The following is a 27,540-nucleotide window of genomic DNA, read 5'->3' on the forward strand; positions in this document are numbered from 1 at the left end:
CACTTTGACACCCTGTTGCACCCCTGATTAGTGCTTTTGTGCACATGTGTCACACATACATGCCCTAAGGGCATGTATGTCTGTCACATGGCACAGGTGTAAATGCACAGATTTGCATTTACATAGGAATTTGTTATTTACCACCAACTAATAGTTGGTGGTAAATAACGAATCCTTAAAGCCCAGAAGCCCTCTTTGAAGTGCTTCCTACATCTCATTTACCGATTCGGTAAATACCGAATCGGTAAATGTTGATTCGGTAAATACCGAATCGGTAAATACCGATTCGTTATTTACCGAATCGGTAAATGTGCCTCCTAAATAGGAAAAGTCTATTACCGGTCGGTAACGGCCGATTTCTGCCGTTACCGACCGGTAATGGCCTTGCTACATCTGGCCCATAGTTTTCTTACATCTTAATGTGCATTCAGACCTACAAACAATGGATTTTTGAACTTTATAAATCTTTAATTTATTTTCATAATTAGTCGATATATTAATAAAACATTGTCATTTCCCACCACCACATACTGCCTTGGTTTTTCATCTACCCCGTGTTTCATTCACTGCCTTTCCACTCAGTCAGAATACTCATTCCTGGATGCTGTATCTAAGCTTAATTCGAACCCTCCAGTCACCTCTGTTGTATTGGAAGTCCAACATCTGAGATGTTTCCTGAATACTTTGCTCTCTCAGGGTATGGTAGTGGATCAATATAAAATTGCAAAGGTAATCCCTAAATGAGAAAACCCCAGGCCAGCATCGCTGTTTTTGGAAAATATTACCTAATTTTCTTTGTCGCGTTGACTGGCAAGAGTACTTGAGGTCTCACGTAGCTGAACATCTAATGTTTTTGGAATTTTCTGTTACCATGGATGTTGTTCAAGTGGGATTCTGCCCAGAACAAGGCACTGAGTCAATACTCTTTGTGATTTCAGATAACTGCAGGAATGAAGTTAAGATTAGGCTGATACCCAGATTCTTCTCAGTCTGGCAACAGTGTTTCACCTTTCTCAATTAGAGATACAGTCACATTCTTCTGCCTCCTATTTGGACTATGTGGTGCATCTCATTCTCTGCTTTTACACAATCTTTTTAACATCTATTTATGCCTTTGGCGAAGCTCATCTGATCCAAATGCAGTGATTTCTACATGTTTGCCAATGGCACCCAGTCTATTTTTAGGGTGGGAGGAGATACGTAATTCCAGCTATACATGACATGGATCTGGCAGTGGGTGGGCAATCATTGGCACATGTTCAAGTCACAGAAGACTGAGTGAGTTGTGGATGGTGATCAGGCAGACCTCTAGTTGTATGAGAGACTACCCTCTAAAGTCAAATTATTAACAAAATCTTGGTGTTCAAATTGACAAATGTTCTACAGGTGTACCTCAAAGCTGAGCTTGTGCAGCCAAAGCTCTCTTTCACCTACATAGGATGAGTAAGTTTCCTAAATGATAGTTGTAAGAGCCTGGCTTTGGCAACCATCTAGACTAGGGTAGTGACTTTATTTGGGTCTACCTAAATACCTACTTTGGGCACTAAGGGCTTCACAATCAACCAGCCCCACTAGTGAGAGGTACATAGCACTGCACTGAAGCCTAAGAATATAAACGAATATAAACATTAGAAAAGCAATCTCAACTGGTTACTCTTGATTACCTGTGGATGGTGGTGTTATAGCTCTGGGGCAAACAGGATATGATGCCCGGCCTCCATCTTGCTCATTAGTTACGGATCCCCGGGGTTGGACGTTTCTTTGAAAGTAGCCAGGGTTGGTAATGTTGCCTGCCGGGTTGTATTGAGCAACTGCAATAACCATGCCTTTCCCGTCCACAGCTTTGGCAATGCCCATATCCTTGGTGTCTTTCCATACGACTTGACTAAAGTGACCTGCAGGACAAAATCAGGATTGAGAATAACATGCAGTTTGCACACACTACAGTGACAGTATGGCCATGGTACATGAAAAGCACTTAGGGCCAGATGTATCAACATTGCATTTGGCGATTCTAAAATAGTGAATTTTTGTGATTTGCTGTTTTAGAATCGCAAAGTGCAATGTATGTAGGTTTCGCGATAAAAATAGCGATTCCCACATATTCCTTAATTGAGGATTGCAAATTGTGATACCTATTGGCCTAATGGCCCATAGGAATGAATGGGAAGGCTTTCGCAATTTGCAACTACCAAATAGGTAATCGCAAATAAAGAATGCAATTGCATGGATGTCAGGGGGCCATAAGGCCTCCCCTGATGCACCCCTAAAAAAGCTAAGTGTGCACATTTGGTGCACACACATGCCCTTGGGGCATGTGTCTGCGCCACATGGCACTTAGAAAAATGCAATTTTGTGCATTTTTCTACGGATTTGCAAATTACTATCAACTTTAAGTTTGTGGTAATTTGCGATTCCTTAAAGCAAAGTCGCATTCTGAGGATGCTTCTTGCATTGCATTTAGGGAATTGCAAATTGCGATTCCCTAACTGCATTCGCAAGATGGGTAATCGCAAAAATTGTGATTACCTATTTTGCAAATGGCTTATGGGTTGATACATCGCAAAAGGCTTTTTACCATTCACAAATGGGCCGATCTGCAAATCGGGCTGTATGCTACCGGTAAAACCCATGATACATCTGGCCCATAATTCCCTAACCACAATTAACTGGATATTAAATTCCACCTAGTTTAAATGACAGGATTTATTTTCTATTTCAAATACCAAGATTAAACTGGAAGACCATGTTATTAACCTCGGAGGGATGAAACTAATTCGAAGCCCCTATAAGGGGTACAACCAATGACCATTAAGTTCAAAGAGTCTATGGGTGATTAACTGGCTAAATGACCAACTTAAACAGCGTTAATTTCAAGCAGATACATTTAACCTCCACTTACAAAAAGTTAAAGAACTGTTCAGAAATTCTACTCCCATGACCTGAAACAAACAAGGCCAAATTTATATACTGGCGGTCAGGCCATTCTCCGCCAGTATGACAGAGTATTGTACTTCATCACCATGGTGGAGATCCCATCTGCCAAGTTTATAAATGTCTATCGGGTTGTCGGACATTTAAAATATATAATTTTATTTTAAACATGTCTCGCCACGGGGAAAACTGTGTGTGAGCCGAGTTCATTTTAAACCAAGGATGTTCAATCTTCCTCACAATTTAGACTTGTGCACATAGTATCGAAAAAAGAACACTGTACATTGGCCAAACCACACAAACAAATAAGGATTCCCATATTTCAGCATAAGCGTTGCATTAGATACAACGTCCTTACTACCCCTCTCGAGTCACATTTTCTAGAGTTTGTTCATTGTGTGGGTGACTTATGGTGGCAAGTGAGCAGCACCATTTCCAACCCTGAGAGAGGAAGCAGCGTTGAATCTTTATTAAACATGGAGGAATTGCCTTGGATCACACAGTCAAGTGTATTTTGGTATAAAAGTACTTATGTGGTTTCATTTTGAGGGTTGTCAATATCTTTTTAACCATTTCAAAATGATGCCCATTACTCCTCGACCCTTTTGTGTCCCTGCACCTAGTCGGTCTTTGGTTTCTTCATTTTCTTGGTCCTTCTTCTCTTTCTTTTGCCTACATCAACCAACATGCTGCCCTCTCACAATCACCTTTGAGAACTAATTCTACCACCATTCAGCGCTATCAGTGAATCTCCATTTTCCAATTGGGCTGATTCAAGTCCAGTGAAGGAATCTGGCACTCAACCTTGAGACCCATACCAGATATGTGCCTCCAACTGTGGGCTTCCAGCATATTTCTACATCAGGTCAGTGTCTCTCATACTACTGCACAGACTCACCTTCACCATGATAACCCATTTTGAGGGTTCTAAGCAGCGCCTCTTTGAACTTCTTTTTATGTAGGCAATTCCCAGCCACCCTGTTCCTGAATTTTGTAACTAGGGACCCCCTTATTTAGTAACTGCATTACCTTTCATAATATAAGTAAGGTCTCTGAGTATAGCTTATGACTTGTACTTGCTCCCTTTTCTTTTTTTTATTCTCACTATGATCAACCTTTCTCGATGGTTTCAGCTCTTTCTTTGGCTCGTTTTATCCCCGCGTCCTGAAGATGATCCCACCATTTTTACTGGGATCAAAAATCTGTTGACTCTTAGGCATGGACCCTATATGATTGTGGAGAAGTTGCTGTAAAGGGCTGTGCTGTTTTTGTGTTCATTAATACACTTGTGATCACAATTTATCACTTTTAAAGAGTACCGAGCATATTTTGCACCAATATTTACTGCGCTACTGTGTCTTGAAATTGTTTTTGATAAACTCATTTGAATACATTTTATATGCCATTTGGTTCTTTCCATCTAAAGTATTGTTAGTAGGGCCCAGTGTGTTTTATGTTACAGTGATTACCCCAGGTCCCCGGTGACCCTTGGGTCTCTCTTGTTGAAATATTATTATACTAGACCTTTAATTTTTTGTGTTATGCACCATGTTGAAGGTATTAGCATGCTGCATTACAACAAAAATGAAGCAATTAATTTATATTTGCATAATGTTAATTCAACAAACTTCCAAGAATGTCCTTAAATCTAGTGCCCCGGCATTCAGAAATGTGAGTTCTCAGTGTTTAATTGAGTAGGTGTTTCCCAATCCTCCATTTTTAAAATAATAAGTCCAGGGTCCCAAAGTTTTGCTTAGAAGCCCTTGTCCGGTGCTACTGAATTTCAGCATTCCACATTCCAAAAATAAGTAGTCTTTATTTCAACATTAGACACACTCTACACTTTATCCCTTTGTGCAGGTTCCTGCTTTCTGGGTTTGTCACAATGTTTCTGGACTTCTGTTCTTCCTTCTTTACCCTTTGGTATTTTTTTCTTTCTCTTGCTGTGGGTCAAAGTTTGATGGAAAAATATAAGCGCTGGTCCCAAAAATTACTATCCACCAGAAAGAGCTTTTCTCAACATTAATGTGAAACCCAGGATGAGGGCAGGAAGTTGGATTACACAATACAGATAGCCAGTTCCCAATTCAAAGTATGAAGGAGTGTGACCAAGCTACACTACATCATCCTGTGAGATGGCAAGTGTATTGTTCCAACTTGAGAACCAACCAAGCAATGTCACATGCTGCACCCAGCATAACTCTCTGGAGGTCGTAAACAAAGGTCCCAGAACGGAATTCAATCTGGACAAAGTTGGGTAATTCCAACCTAATTCAAGACCCTCAGGTAATAACTCAAACAGTATACATTGATATCTCCTCATCTATATCCTGTTTCACAACCATTAGGTTATTGTTACTATATTTTACAGATACAAAGTAAAACAACAAACCCAGAGGTAGGCCTTTAGTTTGCTAATGTAAACAAGCAAATTCAAGATACACAAACAACAGACTTGACAAATGCTCCTTCCATTGTGAAACAGGCCTCGCGAGGCACACAGTCCCGGAATGGGGTCAAAACACGATGATCACATTAGAGAAACTCTAGCTCCCAAAAGCGAAGTCAAAACAAAAAGTAGAATCTATTGAACCCTCTTTGAGCAGTAGCCCTCTATTGGGACAGACAGAATCTTCTGAGCATACAACCTAGAATGGGTTTTTTTGAACATTGAGCGCATCACCTTGAGGTTCTTGTGTATGGTCGAAGGGTGAAAAATGTAAATCATTTTATGACTTTAAATTTTAAATTCCTTTGGTTTGGTGAAGGTAGCAAAGGCTTCTTAAGTAAAATGCACAAATAATTAATTTTTTTTAAAGATCCTTAGTAGAAAATTAAACAAACTAAAAAAGCTGGGATCAATGCAGGTAGAGTGATTGCAGAAATCAAGATTGCAAGTGTACCTCACTTTATAATACTTTTAAAGTAGTCCAGAAAACTAAGATCAAGGTTGTGTAGAATAATAACATACATGTACTTAGAAAATAGTTTGCAACAATTCATGATCACACGAAGAACCTTTATATGTGCATTTATATGCTTTGGCTCAGCTTTCACTGTATTTTAGGAGGCAGCATCTGTAGAGTTGAAATTTAAGTATTTGACATTCTCAGAGGAAGAACATGCATTGAGCTTGCGATCTCTGAATGTAGTTAGTCTCATTTAAGGACCATACTTTCCTTTTTGTTGTTTTTAAGTTTTAGGTCCACTGACGATATCCTTGAATGGATAGAATTCATGAAGTGTGTTAGACAATGAATGACAGTGGTGGAAAACACTTTGAGGCTGAGCTGGGTGCCCTTCACATTTTAGGGAAGGGTATTGTCCTGATTGGTAAGTAGCATTTCTAGATGCTCAATCCAACAATGCAAGACCAGAGCCAGATCGGATTATTTATTTAACTTGAGGAGCCAGTCTTCTGAGAGAGGAATCTTATACCAGCCTTTTTGACATACCGTTGTCTGAGATTTTTGAATCCAGCCATTTGATGGAGTTAAAGAAAACTTCACTCTTCAGAGGCTCTACTGATGGCTCCTGGCATTAAGTATGAAGCCTGATTTAAAGATTTTGATAGTAGGCGCAAACTCAGCCTCTTTGCTACCTGCGTTCTCTGCTTTAGAATTGTCAACATGTTTAGGCTTGGCTGCCATGAGGAGCAAGTTTCCAGAAGTTCATTGCCACAGCACCACTGAATATGGAGCCGAGCATTCACATTTGCAGGTTTTAAAACCCAAATCATAGAAACGTGTGGTCCCATGCAAGAAGAAATTTACAGACCATGTCTATATCTAGTCACGAATACCCAATATCACACCCAGAGCCACCAACAGGATTAAAGGTCCAAAATGCACATACATTAAATATAGATGCAAATAAGTTAATTTCCATTTATATTTACGAAAAGAGGGGACAACTTTGGGAAGCATTTATACAGACAGGCACAAAGACCAGGGAAGCCATGCCAGCAAGCAGAGCGATCTCTGGGTTGCAATACAACCTGAAGTAACTCAATGTTAAAGAGCCTTCCAAGAACCTGGCAATTTTGAGATATAGGTATACTGTCCAAATATGAAAACAATTAAGGACATTGTTATAGGCAGTGGGTATTTGGTAAAGTGGTTTTGTTGTTTTCCATGTATCCCAAGTGCACATTCTTCAAACCTATTTGGGAAGCAATGGGGTGATGTGCATAAAAGTAGGAAATCAATTCAGCATTGTGTACACAAGGCCAGAACCGGCCAGTGGGGGAGCTATTGGGCGAGGCATTAGGACAGATGAGTTGTGCCTTTAATTATGTGTGATGTAAATATGAACAAGATGTACATTTTTGTTTACAAGTCATCATCCCTTCCTCTGTCCTTTTGCATATCATGGTTTCTGGAATATGATTTTATCCAGACCCCCAAAATACAATAACTTTTTATGTACAGTGTTGGACTTGGCCCTTTTTCACTGAATTTTTTTTGCTTTTTGCTCCCCTGATTCAGGATGTCCCCCCTTTGTAATGTAAGTCTATAGGCCCTGCGAGGTTGTAATGCCCTGTGTATTATTAAAACCCATGCTAGATGCAGGTGCTTGACTAACCTCAACATGGCTGCCACTGACCCCTGCTACTGCAGTGTGGTCTTGTTAAGGCGCATTCTAGTTGCCAGAAGCTGGCAGGGACTCCCAACAATGTTGCCATTCCAGCCTGCCAGCCTGCCCATAGCCAGAATGGTAGAACCTCCTAGAAGCTCCTGGAACCTTCCAGAACAGGGGAGGTGACACCAACTGCCACTGCCAACTGACAACTGACGCTATATAAGGAAAGGGAGGGAAACTTTCTAGTCAGTTGGGGCATCACTGACCTGGGGAACCCACGCAGGAGTTTTAGGTTGGGAGGGACTAGTTAGGAACCTATGCTACTGGGAGTGATAGGATTTAGGTGCTGCCTCTTAAACTGGGTGAGGTGTCCTAGACTAGCCCCCTGATCTGGCCCAGAGGTAGGGAACCCCAGGGACCATCTACAGTGACCTGCAGAGGAAGCCTGCCTGCAGTCCCCAACTCAACCCCCCTTCAAGTAACAAGAAACCAGCAGCTATTTACAAGAGCGCAAAATCCATCAAGCGCCAAGAAGAAGAAGTCTAACTGCTACAGGACTGCTGGAGAATCATCCAGGTACTGGACTGTGCTGCACCTGCGCCCCCTTTGTCCTGACCTGGGTCCCTGCGCTAACCTGCCACTGCTGTGTGGCCCGTCCTGTTCGAGTTGCTGACTGAACTGCCTGAATTGGGGCACTGCCTGCCTAGCGCTAGCACCCTGAACTACCTGACCTGCTGACTGAACTGCTAAGCGCTCATCTGCTGTACCATGGAAGCGCGATCGCTGTGGTAATCGCCCCCCCAGAGATACGCCGTGAAACCCCCGGTGCTAGGCCCCTCTGAAGCGTGCTGTGTTGCCCCCTCAAGCGCTCACCTGCCACGTCCTGTGAAGCGCTGTGTTTTGCCCCCAGGTGGCCCCTGGTGCCAGGAGAGGGCCGCCGCTGCGTCCGGAGGAGTGGGCTGAGAAGACGCCATTTTTCGGCGTGCCCAGGGGCCGTAATCACCGCCGCAGCCCCGTAGAGGGCCTTCCTGCCCTGTTCAGCGTTGTCGAGGCGGCCCCCGGTGTGAGGAGAGGGCTGCCGAAATTCCTCTCAGGCCGCGCTAGGCCCAACAGGCCCTAAAGCCTTTGCCGCGCATTGATTGGCTGCGTGGCCGAGCCCCTGTCAAGCGAGCCTCGGATTGGCTCTGGGGCCCGGCACACGCTATTGCTGCACCGCCGCCGTCTTGCCGTGGGCCAGGCTCGGCCCGGAAGAAGAGTCAGGCAAAGCGCCGTCCTTAGTACCCCCTCGGCGGCCCCCGGTACCAGGAGAGGGCCACCGCTACTTCAGAGAGGGCCGCGCTAGGCCCGGCGAAGCCAACCACCAGCCCCACGTGACGGGGGCGCTGGCCGCGTCACCAGCCACGCCCCGTCCATCGCCGCGCAGCCATTGGCTGCCGTTGCAGCGCCCTCAGGAGCGGCTCTGCTATTGGCCGCTAAGGCCAAGTCCCTCATGTGACGCCTCCTGATTGGTTCCCGGGCCGTGGAGGCTGTGGAAGGCCCGGGAACAGCTTCTCAACATCGGGGAGGGCTCCGAGGGAGTCCGAGCCCCCCCCCACCCTGCCAGTGTAGGCCCGGGCGGGCCAAAGATCAAAAGTGAACCCTAGAGACAGCACGAGCCCCACCTGTCGGCGTCACAGCCCAGATAGGGCCCTGACCGGCTCCCATACATTCTGGAGGGCTCGGGGGAAAGCAAGAGCCCTCCCACCTCACCAGAGAATCTGCGCAAAGGGCCGTGTAGGCCCGAAGAAGCCAGGTAACTCCCGGGGAGGAGGGTGGAAGGCCACAGGAGGCCCCGAGTTCGCCCCTCCCCTGGGGAACACTGTTGTTGGGCCCCGTTGGCCCTAATTACTTACAGAAGGCCTCCCCCTCTGAAACGGGCAGTAGCCCTGATTGACTGAGTAGAACCCTAGATTCCTCATTGAGTGACTGGTCTGCGGAGGAAGTAGTCCCTAGCTGTGGAATTGTTTTAGCCAGATTGCCCCGTAGCAGAAGCTGAGTTCCACGAGGGAAGAACCCTGCGGGGTCAATGGTTTACATATGCCTAATGATATGATTTGCTTACTAAAAGGGTTACTTACAGAATGGAATGTCTGCCTTTGCTGAATAAGTCAGCTTAATGCCCTGTTGGCTCCTGGTTGAGGGAATGTTTGTGTAACTACTCAAATAGTGATTGCCCCATGAAATGTTCTTGTGCCGAATGAGGTGTTCCCTCCGATTGAGGAAATGGTATACCTTCAATTACCTGTTTTACTCCTGCAGGGCGAAGTGTTATATGTCCCTGCCTAATGCAATGGTAAATGAAAGGTTTATTCTGGCCTAAGGAAATGTTGATGCCGGCCTGATTTGCACTGGCCTGTCTATCTTACCTAAAGAAATGTTGGTTTACCTGATACCAAGGCTTATTAATGCCTAATGTGTAAGCTTACCTGATGCCTAGGTTATTCGTTGCTGCATGAATTCCCTCTGCCTAATGCAAAGTCGAGGAAATGTTCTTGTGCACTAGCCAAGTTTCATATGTTTAAAGAAATGCATATTTACACCAAATGCTTGGTTCTCTCTGCTTAAGGGAATGTGTAGTCCTGATCGAGGAGAGGTTTATATCCACTGAAAGGTTTCACCTCCGCTAATCAACTGGTTGACATTTAATGAAAGGTTTTATCATTTAATGCACTGCTTATTCCTGCTGAAGGATATGATTATTCCCGCTAAGGAGTTTTAGGAAATGTTCACCCTTGCTTGGTGAAAAGTAATTGACTTGCCTACTGACCAGGTTACTTACCTGAAGACCTGTGGACTCTTGCTACAGGATATGCTCATCCTTGCTTGATGAGCTGGTTGTCCATGTTAATTCTCTCATGAAATGTTCTATTCTGGTTTAAGCCATGCTGATTTGTAATGCAATGAAAAGTTTATTGTGAAGTAATGAAATGCTAATCTATTGAACTGCTCCCTTTTCTCCCCTCCTATGAAAGGCTTTAATGACTAAATGATACTGTGATTTTCCACTCCTGAACCTGAATCTTATATAAAAGTTGTTTGATTTTTAATCAAACACACTGGAGTGGCATCAGTCATTGCGTGCCTTTTATTGTCTCAGTGGTTGCGTGTGCTGTGTAGTCACTTAACACCTAAGCTTTCGGGTGCCTATCTGCTTGTGCCAGGCTACCCCCGGGGAACTGGTGACCCCAGTTCCTACATACAGCACCTCTTGTTTGAGATACTATTGCTGAAAACAGAATCTTATAAAGCCTCTTTGGAGCTAGGACCGTGCTATAATATAACAGCTGTAACCCACCTAAGACCTTCAATGCCATATTTTAACACTTTAGGGGGACTGGATATCCAGGCAGCCCACCTGCGCTCACTGACATTAAGAGAGAGTGTAATACTGTTGCATGAGCTACTGTTTGTTTAGCATAACTCTTCCTAGTGTAAGGGTTAGGAGGCCCTTGGATGAAGTGAAATCAAAACTAATGGTAATGATCATACAGCTGTGCCATGGCGTCTTGAGGTTTTCACGGGCAAAACCTATGGAGTTCACAGAGTGTCACCAGGTAAGATGGTACGCTCGGGGATAGCTCAGCTTACAAGTTGCAGCAATGGTGCTTATTCATATGATTAATTATTTAATTACATGCACTTTCATAACTAAGAGCCAATGCTAATTTATTATGCTTATATCTGAATGGTTATCACTTTACTTGAACATATGAGGACATTATTCATTCTTCATCTTCATGGAATGTCTTTAAATCCACCAGGTGACTAATTTGCATGCCTAATTAAATAACTCTCAAGTTCAAGAGCAGCTTCTCTCTGTCTCACCAGCTGTGTACTCTTCTGGGGTGTACACCTTTCCACATGGAAGTGGTGTGCTGAGCACCATCTCCAGTTTGAATACTGGTCCTCATGTTGACACCTGGTTGGTCAAGTAGCAACAGAGTCCCTTCTCGGACTCCAAATGATCATCTCTGAGGACACTTATCGCATGTAAATAGCTCGCCACTCTCATGAATAGCTAAGGGCTCAACACTCCTTTGAATGAGTGAGTTATGTTATCAAGTCAAGGAGTATTAGCCCTGCAGGATTTTAATTGGATTGAGCTGATGCCAACTTGGCAATGTATCCGAAATCATCTTGTGCTATAGTATTATCAAGCAGAAAGTGTACCCTTATGCACTTACTCCAAGCCATCTTCAACACATAACACCTAATGTGTGGGCTTTGTCTTCCAGTCTGCCTATTTAGAGAGCATGTGCACCTTTCATGGAGGCCTCAATCACCCGAATTGCTTTCTGTTGCTAATGTGCCTTATTTCCCTAACTGCTTCTGTAGTTTGTCAGCCTCTACCACACACAAATGATATCCACTTCCTTATTCTGGCTGCTTGTCCTCATGCCAACATGCCCTCACTACAAAAAGTTTGGGAACAATGCACACTGATCACCTGCAAACTCATCATCACTCTACAGAAGGAGCAGCTATTCATTTGGGGCACAAGGGCATGTCACTCATAGTGAGCATTCTGCTGCGTCTTTTCACATCCCACTTGAAGCAATGCATTTAAGAGAGCAGCAATTATATGTACTTTTCTTTAATGTGTGTAGTTTGGCAGCAATCAATGGAATATTGCACTCCACACACAAACTAGGTCTGTATCTAGACATGCAAATGCAAGTCACATCATGCACTCTACAGAGGAGGTAAAAACTGCTTTTCTGCTCACCTGTGTTGCTTTGAAATCCAGGTTTGCTGAAGTTGTAGTCTTTAATCTCGCCATACCAGGTGTCGACAATTTCCTTCCCTGAAATAAGAATCATGGTATTTAGTTAAAAATCAAGGACTGCATTTCCTTGTAAAGAAGAACGTTTTTAACAGCTCGAAGTCCTGTGATCTGCCCTGAGTGAGGCTCATCAACTTCATTAGACATCCTACAATAGTTGGGTGGGCCCACTTAATCAATTTAGACATTGCTGCACAAAGAGTGGTACATTATGTAGGCATAAAACACTACATAGGGGACAATGAAGTGCTCTACATACAGTCAGCTAGGTGACACTCTAAGAATGCACACAGAAAGGAAAACATTAAGGATTGTGATCAATGGAAAGGAGAGGATAGTTTTTCTTTGTCGGCATGAGGAACTGGGAAGGCGTATCCATGACTGGTGAGAGGCTCCCTCAGAGGATGAATCTTTAGCTCCTTTCTGTGCTTCAGGAGTGATATTGGAAGCCTGTTAGGTGGAGTGAAACTGTGCTTCATTGAGTTATTGGACTGTTTTTGACAATGGTAATCGTCAGTTTATTTAATTAAACAGTTTTATATAGCGCTGGCTAGACCCGAAGGTATCAGAGTGCTCTACATAAGGTCAGCAAAGAAACAACAATAAAATATTACAATTTACATCAAATGTATAAGACAACATTAACGTGAAAGAAAGGAGAGAAAAGTAGAGAGGAAAGGGGGAGTGGTTGTTAGGAAGAAGAGGACGAGGGGAGGAAGTAATTAGAGGGAGAGAGGAAAGTCATCCCAAAGACCGCAAGGGTAGGTGACAGCCAGGGAGGTAATCCCAAGCCAATCTCCCCAATAGCTCACAAGGAGGCTCCAACGGGTATCAGTCAAGAAGATGGATAGAAAGCAGAAAAGGGAAATGCAGAACGGCGGAAATAAGATGAGGTGAGGGGTGGGCGAGACAGGGAGAAGGGGATAAACTGTGCCCAAGGTCCGGCTGGGCAGGTGACGGTCAGGGGGTGAACCCAAGCTAATCTCCTCATTAGCTGTACAGAGCAGCTCCACCGGGCTCCGGACATAATGCTCGGACTCCGCTGACAGGAAAGAGGTCGTGTGTACTTGGGAAATGTCAAAAAGTCAGACGCATCAGACGTCCTCTTGAGGTCAGTCCCAGTTCTAGAAGAGTTGAGTAATAAAAAGTTCTGTAAATGGGAAAAAGGGTCACCACAGTTGGTCATGTTGGGGTCAGGCATCCTGGAAGGGTTGAGACAGTAAAGGTTTGGTATGGGGAATATAGTCACCACTGTCAGCTATGCTGGGGTCAGGCATCCTGGAACCCTAACCCACTCCATGAGAGTGTCGAGAATGAAAGATCTTTGCAGGGAGGGAAGGGCCAGTCTCCATTAGTTAATTAAGTAGCACATTAAAACTCCCCGGCTTCCCAAGGTGCTCGAGGCGTGGAACAGACCATGTACATGCACTGGGACACAACTCCCATTACGGTGGGAAGCGCAGTGGGAGCCACCATATTGCCTCACGCAGGGAGGAGGGAGGGGGGCGCTCACCTTGATTGTAGACTACCAATGTCTCTGGGTTCTGAGCAAGCTATCAGGCCTGTCCGCTGCGGCCGAGGGTAGCTTATCCTACGAAGCGGACGGGCCACACCAGCGGACACGGGTGGATGACAGATCGTCATGATCGAATTGTGAGTAGTTCCAAAGTACGGGTATATGCTTGCTGTGTAGCTGGTAAAGTATGGATACGGATGTCCACCGGGGAGGCGGGATGTGGAGCCCCCAGTTACACTGCAATCAGGGATAGGTTCCTATGGTCGGCTCTCCATAATACAGTCTCTGCTCCGATATTGCTAAATGCGGGTCTGTTCCATCACAGGCGCCATCTTGAGGTAGTGTCGCCGGGCGAGAATTTTTGCTAAAATCCTGTCGATACAGCGTCGGGTGGAACTCGAAGTGATGTAAATTTTGGTAAATAGCACTGTGTGTTCCCATTTCAATAAAGAGTCTTTTGAAGTTAACTAGCATTAGTTCAAATACAGAATGACAAACACTTTGCTACTTTGGTTTGAAAAATGATTTGCAGTTTCATATCCTCTACCGATAACAGGATGCTCATCTTCCAGTGTGTAACTCGTTAGACTACCTACAATCAGTACGTTAGGGTAAAAGATAGTTAGTGTTATGTTCTGGATGCCAGGAGAAGAAGGGGTAAGCTTTGCACCCTTCAAACTGTGTATCCAATGGAAGAGAGAATGATATGTAAATACGCAAACTGGTTGTGGGAAAGGAAGATTGTAAGTAGACTACAGGATTTCAAATATAAAGCACTCAAAGGAATAAAATGTTGTTTTTCAGCATTATTCAAAATGTGCACCATTTCTTGAAAAAGAGAGGGGCGTTCAATGCTTGAAAAAGATCATGGGCACGCCGAGCATCACAAAAAACCAACATCATTGATGAGAGGGGTAAAGAATGTGTGAAGTTGTTCCAGATACACTTGGTTCCAGCACACCAAGTGAAATACAGAGACTGTAAACAAGAAAGAGAGAGAAAGAGCACACAAGCAGAGCAGATACCTAGGAAAAATTGGAGACAAAGCAACACTTGCTGTGGAAAAAATGGGCAAAGAAATTGGAAGAACAAAAAAGAGCAGAGCTACTTTCAAGTCTGGCACCGAATTGAGTGGTCCTATCAAGCTGTGAGCAATGAGAACCAGGCCCACCAATGTACAAAGATGAGCATTAGAAGGAAAAGGGAATCGAATGTAGAAAGTAAATTGAATTCATAGAATTAGGGGGGTTGTAGACTATTTTCTACAACACACTATAACGAAATAAAAAAATTTACTATTTAAGTACTAATCACTCATAACAAGCAATTTTCAGTAGACTTTTGTTGCTTTCATCTGAGGTTTTTAACACCTTTTGTTGCTATTATTATCATTATCCAAGGCAACTTGGATTACTATACAAAACTAGTTGCAGAAAATACAACCTAGATTACACAGCTACATGACGCCCACCAAATTGAGTGTCAAAAATTCCACATGCAAAATATTCTTGGCTACCAGTGCGAAGATGCAGATATATTTCCTGTCAGAATTGTTATCCGAATTGCCATAAGTAAAGGAGTATCTTTTACACTCTTTTGTCCTATATATCCAGGGAATGGTATATTTACATTTTAGTAAGATAGACCATGTGGTCTTTTGGTGTAGTTTTATGCAGATTATGGCTGCTCGATAACGCGAGACCACCCTGATGTTTTTGATACTTACGCTAATGAAACTATTGATAGTGGGCGGGTGATACGCTACTTATAGTTCGACATAATGACATTACATGATTGCCGCACTCAAACTGGATATTAGCGGAGACTAACACATGCCACTTTACTTTTGGATACAAGTCTTTATCTTACCCTCCACTTTTGTATACAAACAGATTAAGATAATTCTGTTATATACTTCACGATATCACGGAGTCATGATAATGTTAAGGAAGTGTGTGATCCCTTACTCGGGGATATGGAAATTGTTTATGTTGTTTAAACTGTTTAGGTTCAATCATGGCACAACGTTTTTGGGACACGTATCACCTACCAACTTGTGTGTTTTATGTATCATAGGGGTTCCCTATTCAAACACACTGATTGACACTTATGCTCTGGTTATTATTATGATTTAATGATGTTTAAATCTCCCGAATAATAGTAATGGTGCATTCTGGGCCCGCTTTTCGGATTGTGTTTTTCTTAGATAAACCCTGTTTGTGATTGGGTGGCATGATGGCCAATCTGTGATATCAAGCGATGACAAGTTTTTTAAAGATAATTCTTTTTCTTCTTAGACCCATGCTGTTTGGGATTTTTGCATGTTTGCCTGGATAGTGGTGGACCTGTTTCCATGCTAACATTTGTTGAGTGATATGCTTGTGATTTGGCACAACCATGTTCACTCTGGTTTTTCTGACACCTTCATGCAACTTGTGTGTACTATTTGAACTTTTCTCTTTGGGTGTTCCCTCCTTTAATATATATTCACCTTTATGCTCCTGAACTGAGTGCACACTCTCTCTGATACCCCGCTATGTTATTGTTATGGTACACTTCACCCCACTCTCGTGTTTTCTTTTGCTTACTCCTTTAGTATTTTTGATCTATTAGATGATGTCTCACTTGGTGCACTACTCTGGTGGTCTTCTCCCCTTTCATCATTTTCTCTCCTTTTTTATGCACGCTCTTTTAGTGAGAAATCCTTTTGGATAAATATCACAGGATGATTTCTGAGTGCATATTTTTCTATTATAGCTACTGTAGCCCTGAGGAAGTCAATTGGCGATAAACCCAAGATGAAACACGTGTTGGCTACATTGGCTACATCAACATGATGACATGAATCGCCTGTGAAACACTTGTGTCTTCTGAATATGATGACAACTTGAAAATAAAGAAGAACACTGATTATGGACTAATATTCCTTTGTGGACTTATTATTTGACTAATGAAACTCACTCTTTGCTCGGGAGCAGGATTTAGTTTAGCAATTTGCTTTCTGTGAACCCTGTCCATGGAGAACATTGGAAAAGGTGGGTAGCCATTTCCCTCTTGTTCCCTTGAGCAGCTAGTGTATACTTCTGATGAGTTTGCTACAGTGATGGTTATGCGCAAATTCCAACCCAGCCACATTAAGTTGTAATGCTTGGTTTGTATGTTAATGCTGAAGCCACAAATTAATCATCGGAAAGACAGTCAGTATGAATTTAAAAGACATTTTGAAGGGTCATCTTTAAGGATGACGAATAAGAAGGTACAAAGAGACTTTGTGATGACTAGGGCTCACCATAAATAGAAATATTGAAATTTCCTGTAAAAATAATAACAATGATTGTGAATAATTCAAGCATGTCAGCCTATGAAAGCACCTATCCTGGAGAATGTATGTCCTAAAATTAAGCAAGAATAGGGTTAGGCCTTTAAAAAGTCAGCTTTAACATCAAACACGCATGGTTAGTGGGTGGTTGAGAATTCCACATACAGAGTGAGAAACTGTATAGGCAAGGAGTGAGAAAGTAAAACAGAGGTCAGTGCTGGAGGAAGCCAGCTTGTCCAGGCAGATGCAACCCCAATCCCTACAAATCTCACTTAAGCAGCATGCCTGAAGCCCAGGCAATATCATGCAGCAAATTAGTGTGATGTTTAGGCCTGCCATTCCTCCCATCCTCTTTTTATGAGTACCCTGAATGGGAGAGTACACATTTCAGTTGAGTCTGGGCATAGGGTATATATCTCTGGCCAGGAGGACATATGGAAGTTCTCCCAATGCAGCGTGGGCAATTCAGCAAAGCACTGTGTTACTGCAATTATGGCCTGAATTCTATCTCCATCTTTGGGAAGGCAGGACAGTCGACCCAGGAGCATGGAATGTGGCATGCTGGATTCCTGAGCCAGTAGAAATGTAATCTGGCCCTGGCCAGCAGCACACATAAGCGTTGTGTTTGTTTGTCACAATGCAATGACTAATTAAAGAAAAAGGTTTTAAGGAAGGCAAACTGGCATATTCCCAACCTCGCGGCATGCAGCTATATTTTGTTGCTTAGAAATACCTTAATGAGACACTAGCCATGAGTATCAGTGAAATTACCAAAGGGAGCACACTAAGCTTTGGCTATGTTTGTACTGACCCACATGATGCTCCAAGCAATCACAATCATTCATGACAACTGACAGTAGCCATTCAACAGCGAGCACCAAAGAGCAAATACCCATCATCAACCAAACAGGAGAGTACATGACGAAACTGCAATATCCCTTGTCAAACGCAAACACTCGTCAACGAAGGACACCTACAGCTTACTACAAACATTCATACTCAATTTTAGACCACAGCAAACTGGGTGCACCCTTGACTGGCTTGGAATGGCAATAGGCTGCTGGAGCACCACCACCCAAATGGTAGAAACAATCACAATCATGGTAAAGCTGCAACATAAATCTGGAAGCACCCCTAACCAACTGGGATTTCCAACAACAAACTGTATGCAGCCATGGTATTACCCAAATGATCTGGACACCCCTTTTGCGGGCTAAAGTCCTCATCTCAACTGTACATCTTTACTCTGAGAGTTTTCTGAATGCCGTATGATACCATCTTCCCCAAAAGTGATTACTGTTTTGCCAAATGAAGCCCCTCTGGGGACAGGTGTGCCATCACCCCCATGGGTTCCTCCAAACTGACAAATGAGTATTCAACCTTGATATTTGAAGTTGACACCCCTAATAAACAACTCTGAGGAATAATATAGAGCAAAGGTGCACATATTGATAAACAGGTCTTCAATGCAACTGAACTGTGTACATTACCCTGAAAATTGTTTCCAAAAAAGTAAGTGTTGCCTATGGAAGTGACAGTGCCCAACAGATGATCCAAGCATGCATTCAGAAACCCTTGGTGGATGCAGAGCCTGCCTGCGGTTACAGATAAGCCTTTTTAAACTATACAAAATGCTAGATATATCTGTTATCACCTTATGAAACTGTACTGAAAGGGAGACAAAAATAGGGCACTCATTCAAACCCAACATAACGTTTAGAAACTTGCTATCTAAATTACTTTAGAACAGTTTTGGGACAAGGAATCCTGAAATCAAACACCCAACAGGAGGGGAGTGGGTTAGGGTAAGGGGGCAGTAAAGAATGTAGACCAGGCAGCACACTGTGATGGAGGCGTAATCCTTGGCCTCTAGAATGATAGCAGGGCAGCAGGCACAGCAAAACCAATGAGGCACCAGGTAGGAGGAAAGAGATGCAGCAAGCTCCTCAGAAGAATATTAGTGTTACAGCAGTGAGCGTCACTTTGTGTATGATGCACTAGATTGGACGAACATTTCAAAATTGTACACATCAAAAAGGCATGAACTTTTCTGAAAGCTGCATTTGTGCTTACCAGTAGCATCACGGACACTGGCGTTCCACTTGTACCAGATGTTCTCCCCGTTGGTGGTGTTGCTGTGCTGGAGTGCATTTATGGATAGCAGGTGATCTGCCCACCGTTGGCTGGCCTCACACAGCTCAGGGTTAAGCCTCAGGCAAGGGGCACCATGCTGCTGGCGGTACAGGTTGTGAGCATCCAAGGCTTCCAGTTCAAACTCTCTCTTTTCAGAAGCTGAAAAAAAAAGGAATATCTTGGTAAGCAATGGTCACCTCTTACTTTGAGCCTATGTCTATGATGGCCCTCTGTTGGTCTACTTATGAAAGGTACTAAACATTTTAAGGCAGACAATGCAAGCTCTAATGCCCTTGTGTGGCTAGACGTTTTCAGAGACTTATCCAAGACATTTCTTTGTCAAGGAATGAAGTCTTATGACGAAGAGCCCAAAAGAAAGTATAGGCCAGTGATAAAACACTATCATGGACCCTGCAGAACAGCACAAGCACTCTTTTATTCCAACAAAATTGTTTTACTCAGACAAGATCTTTAATGCTCAAAACTGTCCTGAGATGCTCTTCATTGTGGTCAAAGAACTCTCCGACCCTTGCAAATCGTCTCCAGCACCATTCCTTTCTCAGACACAGTGCGAGGAGCCTGCCCTTTATTTCATCAAAAAGCTGGCAGATCTTCATCTTCATTTTCTCAAGCACCTCAATGGTGGAAAACAATCTCCTTAACTCCACTCTACATGTGGGATGTGCTCCTCTGAGCTGAAAGCATGCTATGGTGCTTCCGGTCTAAAAAAAAAAAAACTTGCTTCGACTAATTGGTCGAATTTTCGACCGATTACTTTGTTGCCTAGTTTATCCATAAGTTTGGAGAAACATGTGAATGCATGGCTTATAACGTATATGGAGACCCACAATCTTTTAGGTCCTTCACAGTTGGGTTTCAGGGCAGGGCACAGTACTGAATCCACCCTCCTAGGAGTCACAGATCATCTTAGATGACTCTTGAATAGGGGTGGGGGAACTGCTGTGCTTAGTTCATTAGTTATTGGGATACTGTGTCCCACTCCATCTTACTCGAAAGACTGGCATTGTTGGGTCTTAGCCTAGTTAACATCATTCCTAAAGGATTGGTCGTTTCAAGCTTTTTTGGGCAATGCCAGATCTGAGACACAGGCTTTAACTTCTGGAGTCCCTCAGGGCTCAATGTTGAGTCCAATGTTATTCCATATCTATGATCCCCATTTGCAGACAAAGGGGAAAGTTGTGGTTTGACTCTATTCTCTTACGCAGATGATACCCAAATAATTTTTTCTGTCATCTGCACAGGATCATGGACTGTCGATCTCTACCTTGGCTTCAGTCGAATCGCCAATTGGACAAGCAACAATTCTCTTAAGCTCAAGGATGATAAGAAAGAGGTCATGATTCTGGGTAAGAATCACCAACTCTGGGGTCCTCATTATTGGCCGGTGTCTGAAGGTAATTTTCCTGAAATGTCTCCCAAGGTTGAGAAATTGGGCTTTTTTTTGGGACGAGAACCTCTCAATGAAACCTCGGGTGGTGAAGGCAACCTCCACTTGTTTCACTATACTCAAGTGGGTGATAAAGATCATCTGGATACCCAATCAGCCCAAAGGATAGTGATCCAAGCTATAACATTATCTAGACTGGGCTACGGTAACATCTTGTACTTGGGAATAGATCAGGCTTCCATTCCCTGTCTACAGATAGTCCAGAAATCAGCGGCTAGACTGCTGTTTCGTCTCCTGAAGCACAATGCAGTGTCACATCTTCTCCAAGAGCTTCATTGGCTTACAGTTATGGCTTACAGTTACTAAGCCTATTCAATTCAAGGCTCTGAGCTACATGTTCAAGGTCAGAGCCTGGGTTGGTCCACACTACATTCAGGATCTGGTAGTGCCTTACCAGCCCCCTCCTACACCAAGATCTTTTAACCAGGCTTACAACAATGTTTCGCTTGGCCCGAATGGGCGGGTGCAGTCTTGGGTCTGAAACTGTGAAACTCCCTTCCAGAGACTTTGAGAAATTGCACTTCTTCATGCACTTTTCGCTAACGTCTGCAGACCTGTATTTTTTAACCTGCTATTCTCGATTACTTTTTTTACTTGGCTCAGCACGGGGAACCCCTTTTTGGAAAGCTGCGGCCTCTATAAGATTATTGAAAAAAATTAAAAAGGGATCGGATACAGATAGAGTAAGCAGAATTCACATTGCAGTTCATGATTAAGGTCAGAAGTGCCACCGACACGACCCTGTTGCACAATGTAGCAATTATGCTATACAATAAAACATTTGTTATTGAGCATATGAACACACAAAACAAGTTATCATTCACCTTTTTTACTTAATTATATCCTGGTTGAAAAGAAAAGTTGTGTTTTTTTTATCAAGGGCTGAAGTTTGCATATTTCAACATAGCAATTCTCATATCTGCTACAACAAAAATTAGACAAGCCTTTGCAAATCCAAAAGGTCTGGCATTGGCAATTTGTGCATTTGTTTTGCAAGCACACTAAAAAGGCACAAATTAAATGTCAAAAACATCAAAATGCATGCAAAATAGAGGACCCTATACACATTCACACCAGTCTTGCTGTGCACTTGTTTTTAGGTGAGGTGGATGTACACGTGATCAGGAAAAAAAATGCTTTTACTCATAGTGCAAGCAAGATCCTAGTCGGTAAAGCGAGCTTCATCCTGGTATGCAGTGGAGTGCATAGGGAAAATATATTTGGCACTTGAACAGACTAATGGAAGAAGGGAGCGGACCAAAAGCCCCATACGTACATTTATATGTACTTTTATTGTGATTTTTGGGGGGAAAACATGAGGCTTATGAAACAGCTAACTATGTTTCTAGGTCAGACTTTAAAATGTGTCCCCCAAAACAGCTACATACAACTTTTATGGATACCGAAGTTAATTTTATTAACATTCAATATCAGCATTTCGCTGTTGGGAGGGCTGTTACATCAATTACACAATTACATCAACATAGCTCCATAACTATCAGCATGATTAGACTTCTGTATATACCTGATTAATTTAGACAGTGAGTCTTAGGGGCAAGATAATTAACACAATGCGGAGGAGGGTGGCGGTAGCACTCCAATCCTTTGTACATTTAGCCATCAAGGCAGGAACAAAGAAGACGTGTGAGCTGCTCATCAGTAAGCACAAGGAAGAATGGGCAAAATTCGTTTTGAGGTGATTGGTGGGGACAGAGTTGGCGGGAGTGGAAAAGTATACCTACTTGTACGTTCAGGGTCGCTAACAGTGAGTGAAAGTGTATGGGGTTTATGCTATTGGGTTTTTAGGGGCTGTTTGGGTGGATAGCTATAAAGGTCTGCAATATAAGAAAAGGGTGGGTGTGTCCTGCTGGAGGGCAGAAATGATGCTTAGTAAACTCAAGCACAATGGCTGCAGTCGCTCTGGTGGGGCAACAATTCGGAAGTAGTTTGATTTTGTTGGTCAGATATGAAGATGTATTAAAAATATGACAGTGACGAAGGGCTCGCATGGGAGGAAGATCCTTCCGCTACCTGGTGGCTAAGAGCTGGAATGCTCTACCTCTTAATCTCCGTCTGGATCCTTCTGAATCCAGTTTCAGGGGGAAATTGAAAACACACCTATTTTCAAAATAGCTGGGCTCCATCCCCTACTGCTACTCCTGAGTGCTTCAGTTAGCGCGGGGACACACTTTTAGCGTAACCATGCGCTCTACAAATCTCCCTTAATAATAATAATAATAATAATAAAAGTAATGAAGGGATGCTTTATTTCTCACAATTTTAACTGCAGGATTAGTCCTTCACTGCCTCCAACTATCAAAAAGCATTACTTTCAAAATATGATCCCTGAAATTTAAATATATTAATGGGGCATGGCCAAGCCCAAGATGGTGCCGGACGCTTGAGCACAGAGCTTCGTTCTGCGTCCCGGGCTGCAGTAAAAGTGAGACCCCAGGGCTTTACCTCACCCACACCCTCGGAAACTGGGTCAGGGGGACCAGAGGAGGCCACCAACCCACTGCTGGTGAATGATGCTGCCGAGGAGGAGAGTGGAGATCGGCTCTGAAGGACGACTAATGGTGGAAGCATACCCTCAAATTGGTCGAGGAGGCCCAACGGGTAAGGTGCCTACCACCTCCTACGAAGAAGTCTGAAAGCCCTGCCAATTTGCCAAAACCAGTGAGTCCCATATGGACAACAGTGAGGTGACACCGTGTAGAGAGAGCTCCACAGAAAGAGGAAGTCCTAGCCAGAAATAGGGCAGCACAGGAACCTGTACAGAAAGTTAAGTGGGCACAGGCCCCAGACTTTACGATTCACAATTCTAATGACCCCTTGTGGAAGACCTGTGGGAAGCAGAATAGGGGAGAATTGTTGGGACTGGGCAGAAGAGCTGGGAGGGTAGTAACTACATTGCAGGCCCCAAATAAAGACCGTGACCCAGGGCGGTCAACTTGCCAGCTTGCCAGTCCACAGACACTATACCTCACACTCTCATTAAGGTATTTTTCCGGTATGAGGTGAATGGATGGGCTAGGCACCACACTGTTTTTTCCGGAACTGTTGCTGGGGAAAAGGTTATTGCCTCATGTATTTTGAGAATGAAGATTTTACAGTGGAGGATTGTTGATGGGGGATGCTGGGGGGGGGGGGGAAAGGGAGGGGAGAGAACCATCTCCCATGATTACACACAAGATCCCTTTCATGAGCCCCACATGGGACAGGAGTGTGGGCACACCGGGTATTGCAGAATGGCAGCTACATGGACTTTCTCTGCCTATACCTCTAGGGGCCTTAATAACCTACTCCTATTCAAAGGGAGATCCTTCATTAATGGACCCAATTAGATACTGATCTAGGGTTCCTCCAGGAGACACATCTTTTTAAAGAGGATCAGCCACACCTGCCGCCAAACTTCTTTCCTAATTAGTACCATACCTCTGGGAGAAGAAGACTGCCATGGTGGGGTTATTGATCCATAAATGTTGTCCCCTAATAGTCACTGGGACATGTGCAGAGTCAGGGAGAAACTATGGGTGGCCATAATGGGGAAAATGAGGGGCCCCACTGAATCTGATCTCGATCTTCTGCCCGCATCAGGGACAAGAGCAAATCCAGATGGCCACACTTCACCAGCTGACGGCCTGGTTCGCAGCGCCTCTGGGGGTGAGGGGTGACTTTAACTTACTTTCCGAGGTGGGAGCAGATGCAGACAGTTCCCGTCAGGGGAGATTCACAGTTCTATCACTAGCTCGCAGGGTTCGCCTCAAGGACCTTGGATTGAGAGATTTATGGAGAACTTGGCAACCGTTAGGTCAGGACTATTCCCATTACGCTGAGGCTCATGAGACATATGCCAGACTGGATTATATCCAGGTTGATAAGTGGCTGTTACCAGAGCTTCCGGACGTGGTGCAGCACCCTCTTACACTCTACAATCACGGACCGGTCCTTTGCACAATGGTCATTAGTATGGGCTCCCCACCCCGAGGGAGCGGCCACTCTTGGCGGCTACATGATGCCCTACTGCATGGCTTGGTGATGATTGCCAACATCAGAGCAAGCATATCTGGTTATATAACCCACAATGACACTATCATGAAGGCGGCAACCCTATGGGATGGGCACAATGCAATACTGTGCAGCAATTTCATTGCGGAGGACTCATGCCGCCATATAAAAAGATATGCCTTAAAGACAAAGCTCACAAACTCTGCACATTACAACAGGATCACAAACGCAACAGATTCGAAAAGCTATGGAGGAAAATCTTACTGGTTGAATAGCAAATTAGGTCTCTTGAATTTGATAGATCAGCTCCCTTACTCGCCCAGCTAGGCAGTAAATATTACACAAGTGGGTACACACCAGGCTGAATCCTAGCTAACCTCCTCCGCTCCCATAGGACCAAAACCCTAATAGTGGAATTTAGTTCCCCAGATGGCAGGGTACACAAACGAGACGTAGATAAGCTAAGTGCTTTCATGCATACTATACAAAATTGTATGCAAGGGAGCTAACAGAGGTGCCAGCCTGAACCACATACCTAGCAGAAGCCACGCTGCCTAGACTGTGACAGTCGGGCAAGGACAGATTAGATGAACCCATTACCAAGGTAGAGATTCTTTAGGCCATATCTAAGCTACGCATATCTAGGACACCAGGCCCTCATGGGTTCATGGCCACCTTCTAGCATTGCTATGCAGCCTCCCTCCTTCCACTCTTACACAAAGTATTCCAGGGAATGACTGCTGAGGACCACATGACCCCATCTATGACTGATTCCACCATTTTCCTCATCCCTAAACTGGGCAGAGATCCAATGGAGTGAGGTTCATACTAACCTATATCTCTCCCCAATGTAGATGTGAAAATCTTCTCCAAGATAGCAGCTCTATGATTTCAGCCATTGGTGGAGGAGCTGGTCCAGCCAGACAAATCGGGGTTCATACCTAAGTGACAAGCTGAGGATAATACCAAAACAGGCATCGACTTCCAGGACTTTGGCACCACAGAGACAAAGAAATCACTCATGGTCATGCTGGACGTGGAAAAAACATTTCACAGTGTTGACTGGGAGTTTTTGGCAGACACACTATGGGCGATGGAAATGGTGAGACATTTATGCCATGGCTTAAGGCAGGATATAAAGAACTAAGGGAGAAAATACACCTCAAGAGACTCCATTCCCACTGGATTAACATATAGCGGGGCACAAGACAGGAGTGTCAATTGTCATCCTTGCTCTTTGCGCTCATACTAGAACACCTAGCACAATGTATTAGGGCCAACCCCAAAATAGCAGGCATCAAATTTGGCACTCAGAACATCAAACTTATGATGTTGTAGATGACAGTTCTCCTTTCTATCACGCACCCCCAGGGCTCTCTACCAGCAGTCCTAGACAAATTGAGGACTTATCAGAATAATTTGGGTTTAAAATGATCATTTCTAAATTAGAAATTCTAAACATCTATACCCCCAGTCCCAAAATTGAACAATTGAAACACTTAGCCCCTCTCATATATATTACCTGGGATTGGCGCTGGCCCCCACCTTTTCTACAATGAGAGACAATAACCACCAACAACTAAAGCGAGGCATAAAAGCTGAATTAAGCAGCTGGAAATATAAAACACCATCTTTGTTGGGCAACATAAAACAGCCATCTTACACAAGATGCTAGTCCTCTTCCAGACCGTGCCCCTTCTGATACCCAAGGATTATATCACAGACCTGCAGGCCATATGCTACATGCTCTTGTGGGTGGGTAAGAGGGAGTGCCTGTCTCAAAAACAATGCTCTCAGTGCCTTCAATAAGTGGGTCTTGGGTCCCAGACCTCGCCATTTAATTTTCAGCAGACCACCTGTGATATCTAATTCACTGGACAAGGTGGGAAACAAGCAAGGGGTGGTGCATAATAGATCATACTAGGACAACGGGCCCATTGTGGAAAATCCACTGGCGACCGAGGGTTTATCAGACCACAACTCTCTACCGATGACCACGCTAGGTATAGGAGACAGGAAAGTAGTAAAGAGAGCCTCATCTTTTTCCCCTCCCCATTTATTCCTCCATGGGGTAACCCTGAGTTCACACTGAGTCTGGACAGGACCTCCTACTAGAGGTGGTTAAGTGGAGGGTATAAGACACTTAGAGATATGTTTGAGCGCAGGGCCATAAAATGTTTTGGCCAACTCAATACTGAATTTCCATTTCCAGAGGCAGAGCACTTCCAATACCTTGAACTACAACATTGGCTCCTAAACCCTAGAATGAAACTAAGGGCCACTAGACCCCTTACCAAAATTGAAAAGTACCTACTGTATTGCACGGGGTCAGTCATGGAATATCCTGACAGTGAACCCGAGGGGGGAGCCCCCAAAACTGCATTTCCATAGGGCCTGGTAAAGTGTCTGGGCATAACTTTAGATCAGGACCAGTGGGGAGAAATAATGGAACAAGCAAATAATTGTGTATCGCACAAAGAAAGCTTAGAATCTCTTCTGCTATCGATGCACTAAACCCCACAGCGCTTAGCAAAAATGGGAGATGGGAGGAGATCGAAGTGTTAGAGGGGGTGTGGTAAGAAGGGTTACTTATTGGATAAATATTTTGCAGTTGTGCCCCACATTAAGCCAATTTTGGATGAAGTCCTGACACAAGTGGAGGCTATCACTGACTAGGACTTGTCCCTCTGCCCAGAGGTGATATTGTTGGGGAAGTGGGCCTCTGATATATTCCCTCTGTACAGATGGTGGGCTGA

At 43.9% G+C, this 27,540-nt stretch overlaps 1 protein-coding gene across 6 annotated transcripts in view; it reads right to left on the reverse strand.

The window, feature by feature from the left end:
- Positions 1-27,540, reverse strand: part of LOC147710549 (uncharacterized) — a 493,247-nt gene that overhangs the window by 70,680 nt on the left and 395,027 nt on the right. For all 6 annotated transcript variants that reach the window (XM_086921210.1, XM_086921216.1, XM_086921214.1 and 3 more), the window contains 3 exons: positions 19,246-19,464; positions 12,281-12,358; positions 1,665-1,895 (listed from right to left, as the gene is read on the reverse strand). In XM_086921210.1, coding sequence (XP_086777336.1) covers positions 1,665-1,895; positions 12,281-12,358; positions 19,246-19,464 — 528 coding nt within the window. The remainder of the gene's footprint in view (positions 1-1,664; positions 1,896-12,280; positions 12,359-19,245; positions 19,465-27,540) is intronic.

This window comes from Lissotriton vulgaris, chromosome 5, assembly GCF_964263255.1.
Source record: "Lissotriton vulgaris chromosome 5, aLisVul1.2, whole genome shotgun sequence".
Lineage (NCBI taxonomy): Eukaryota > Metazoa > Chordata > Amphibia > Caudata > Salamandridae > Lissotriton > Lissotriton vulgaris.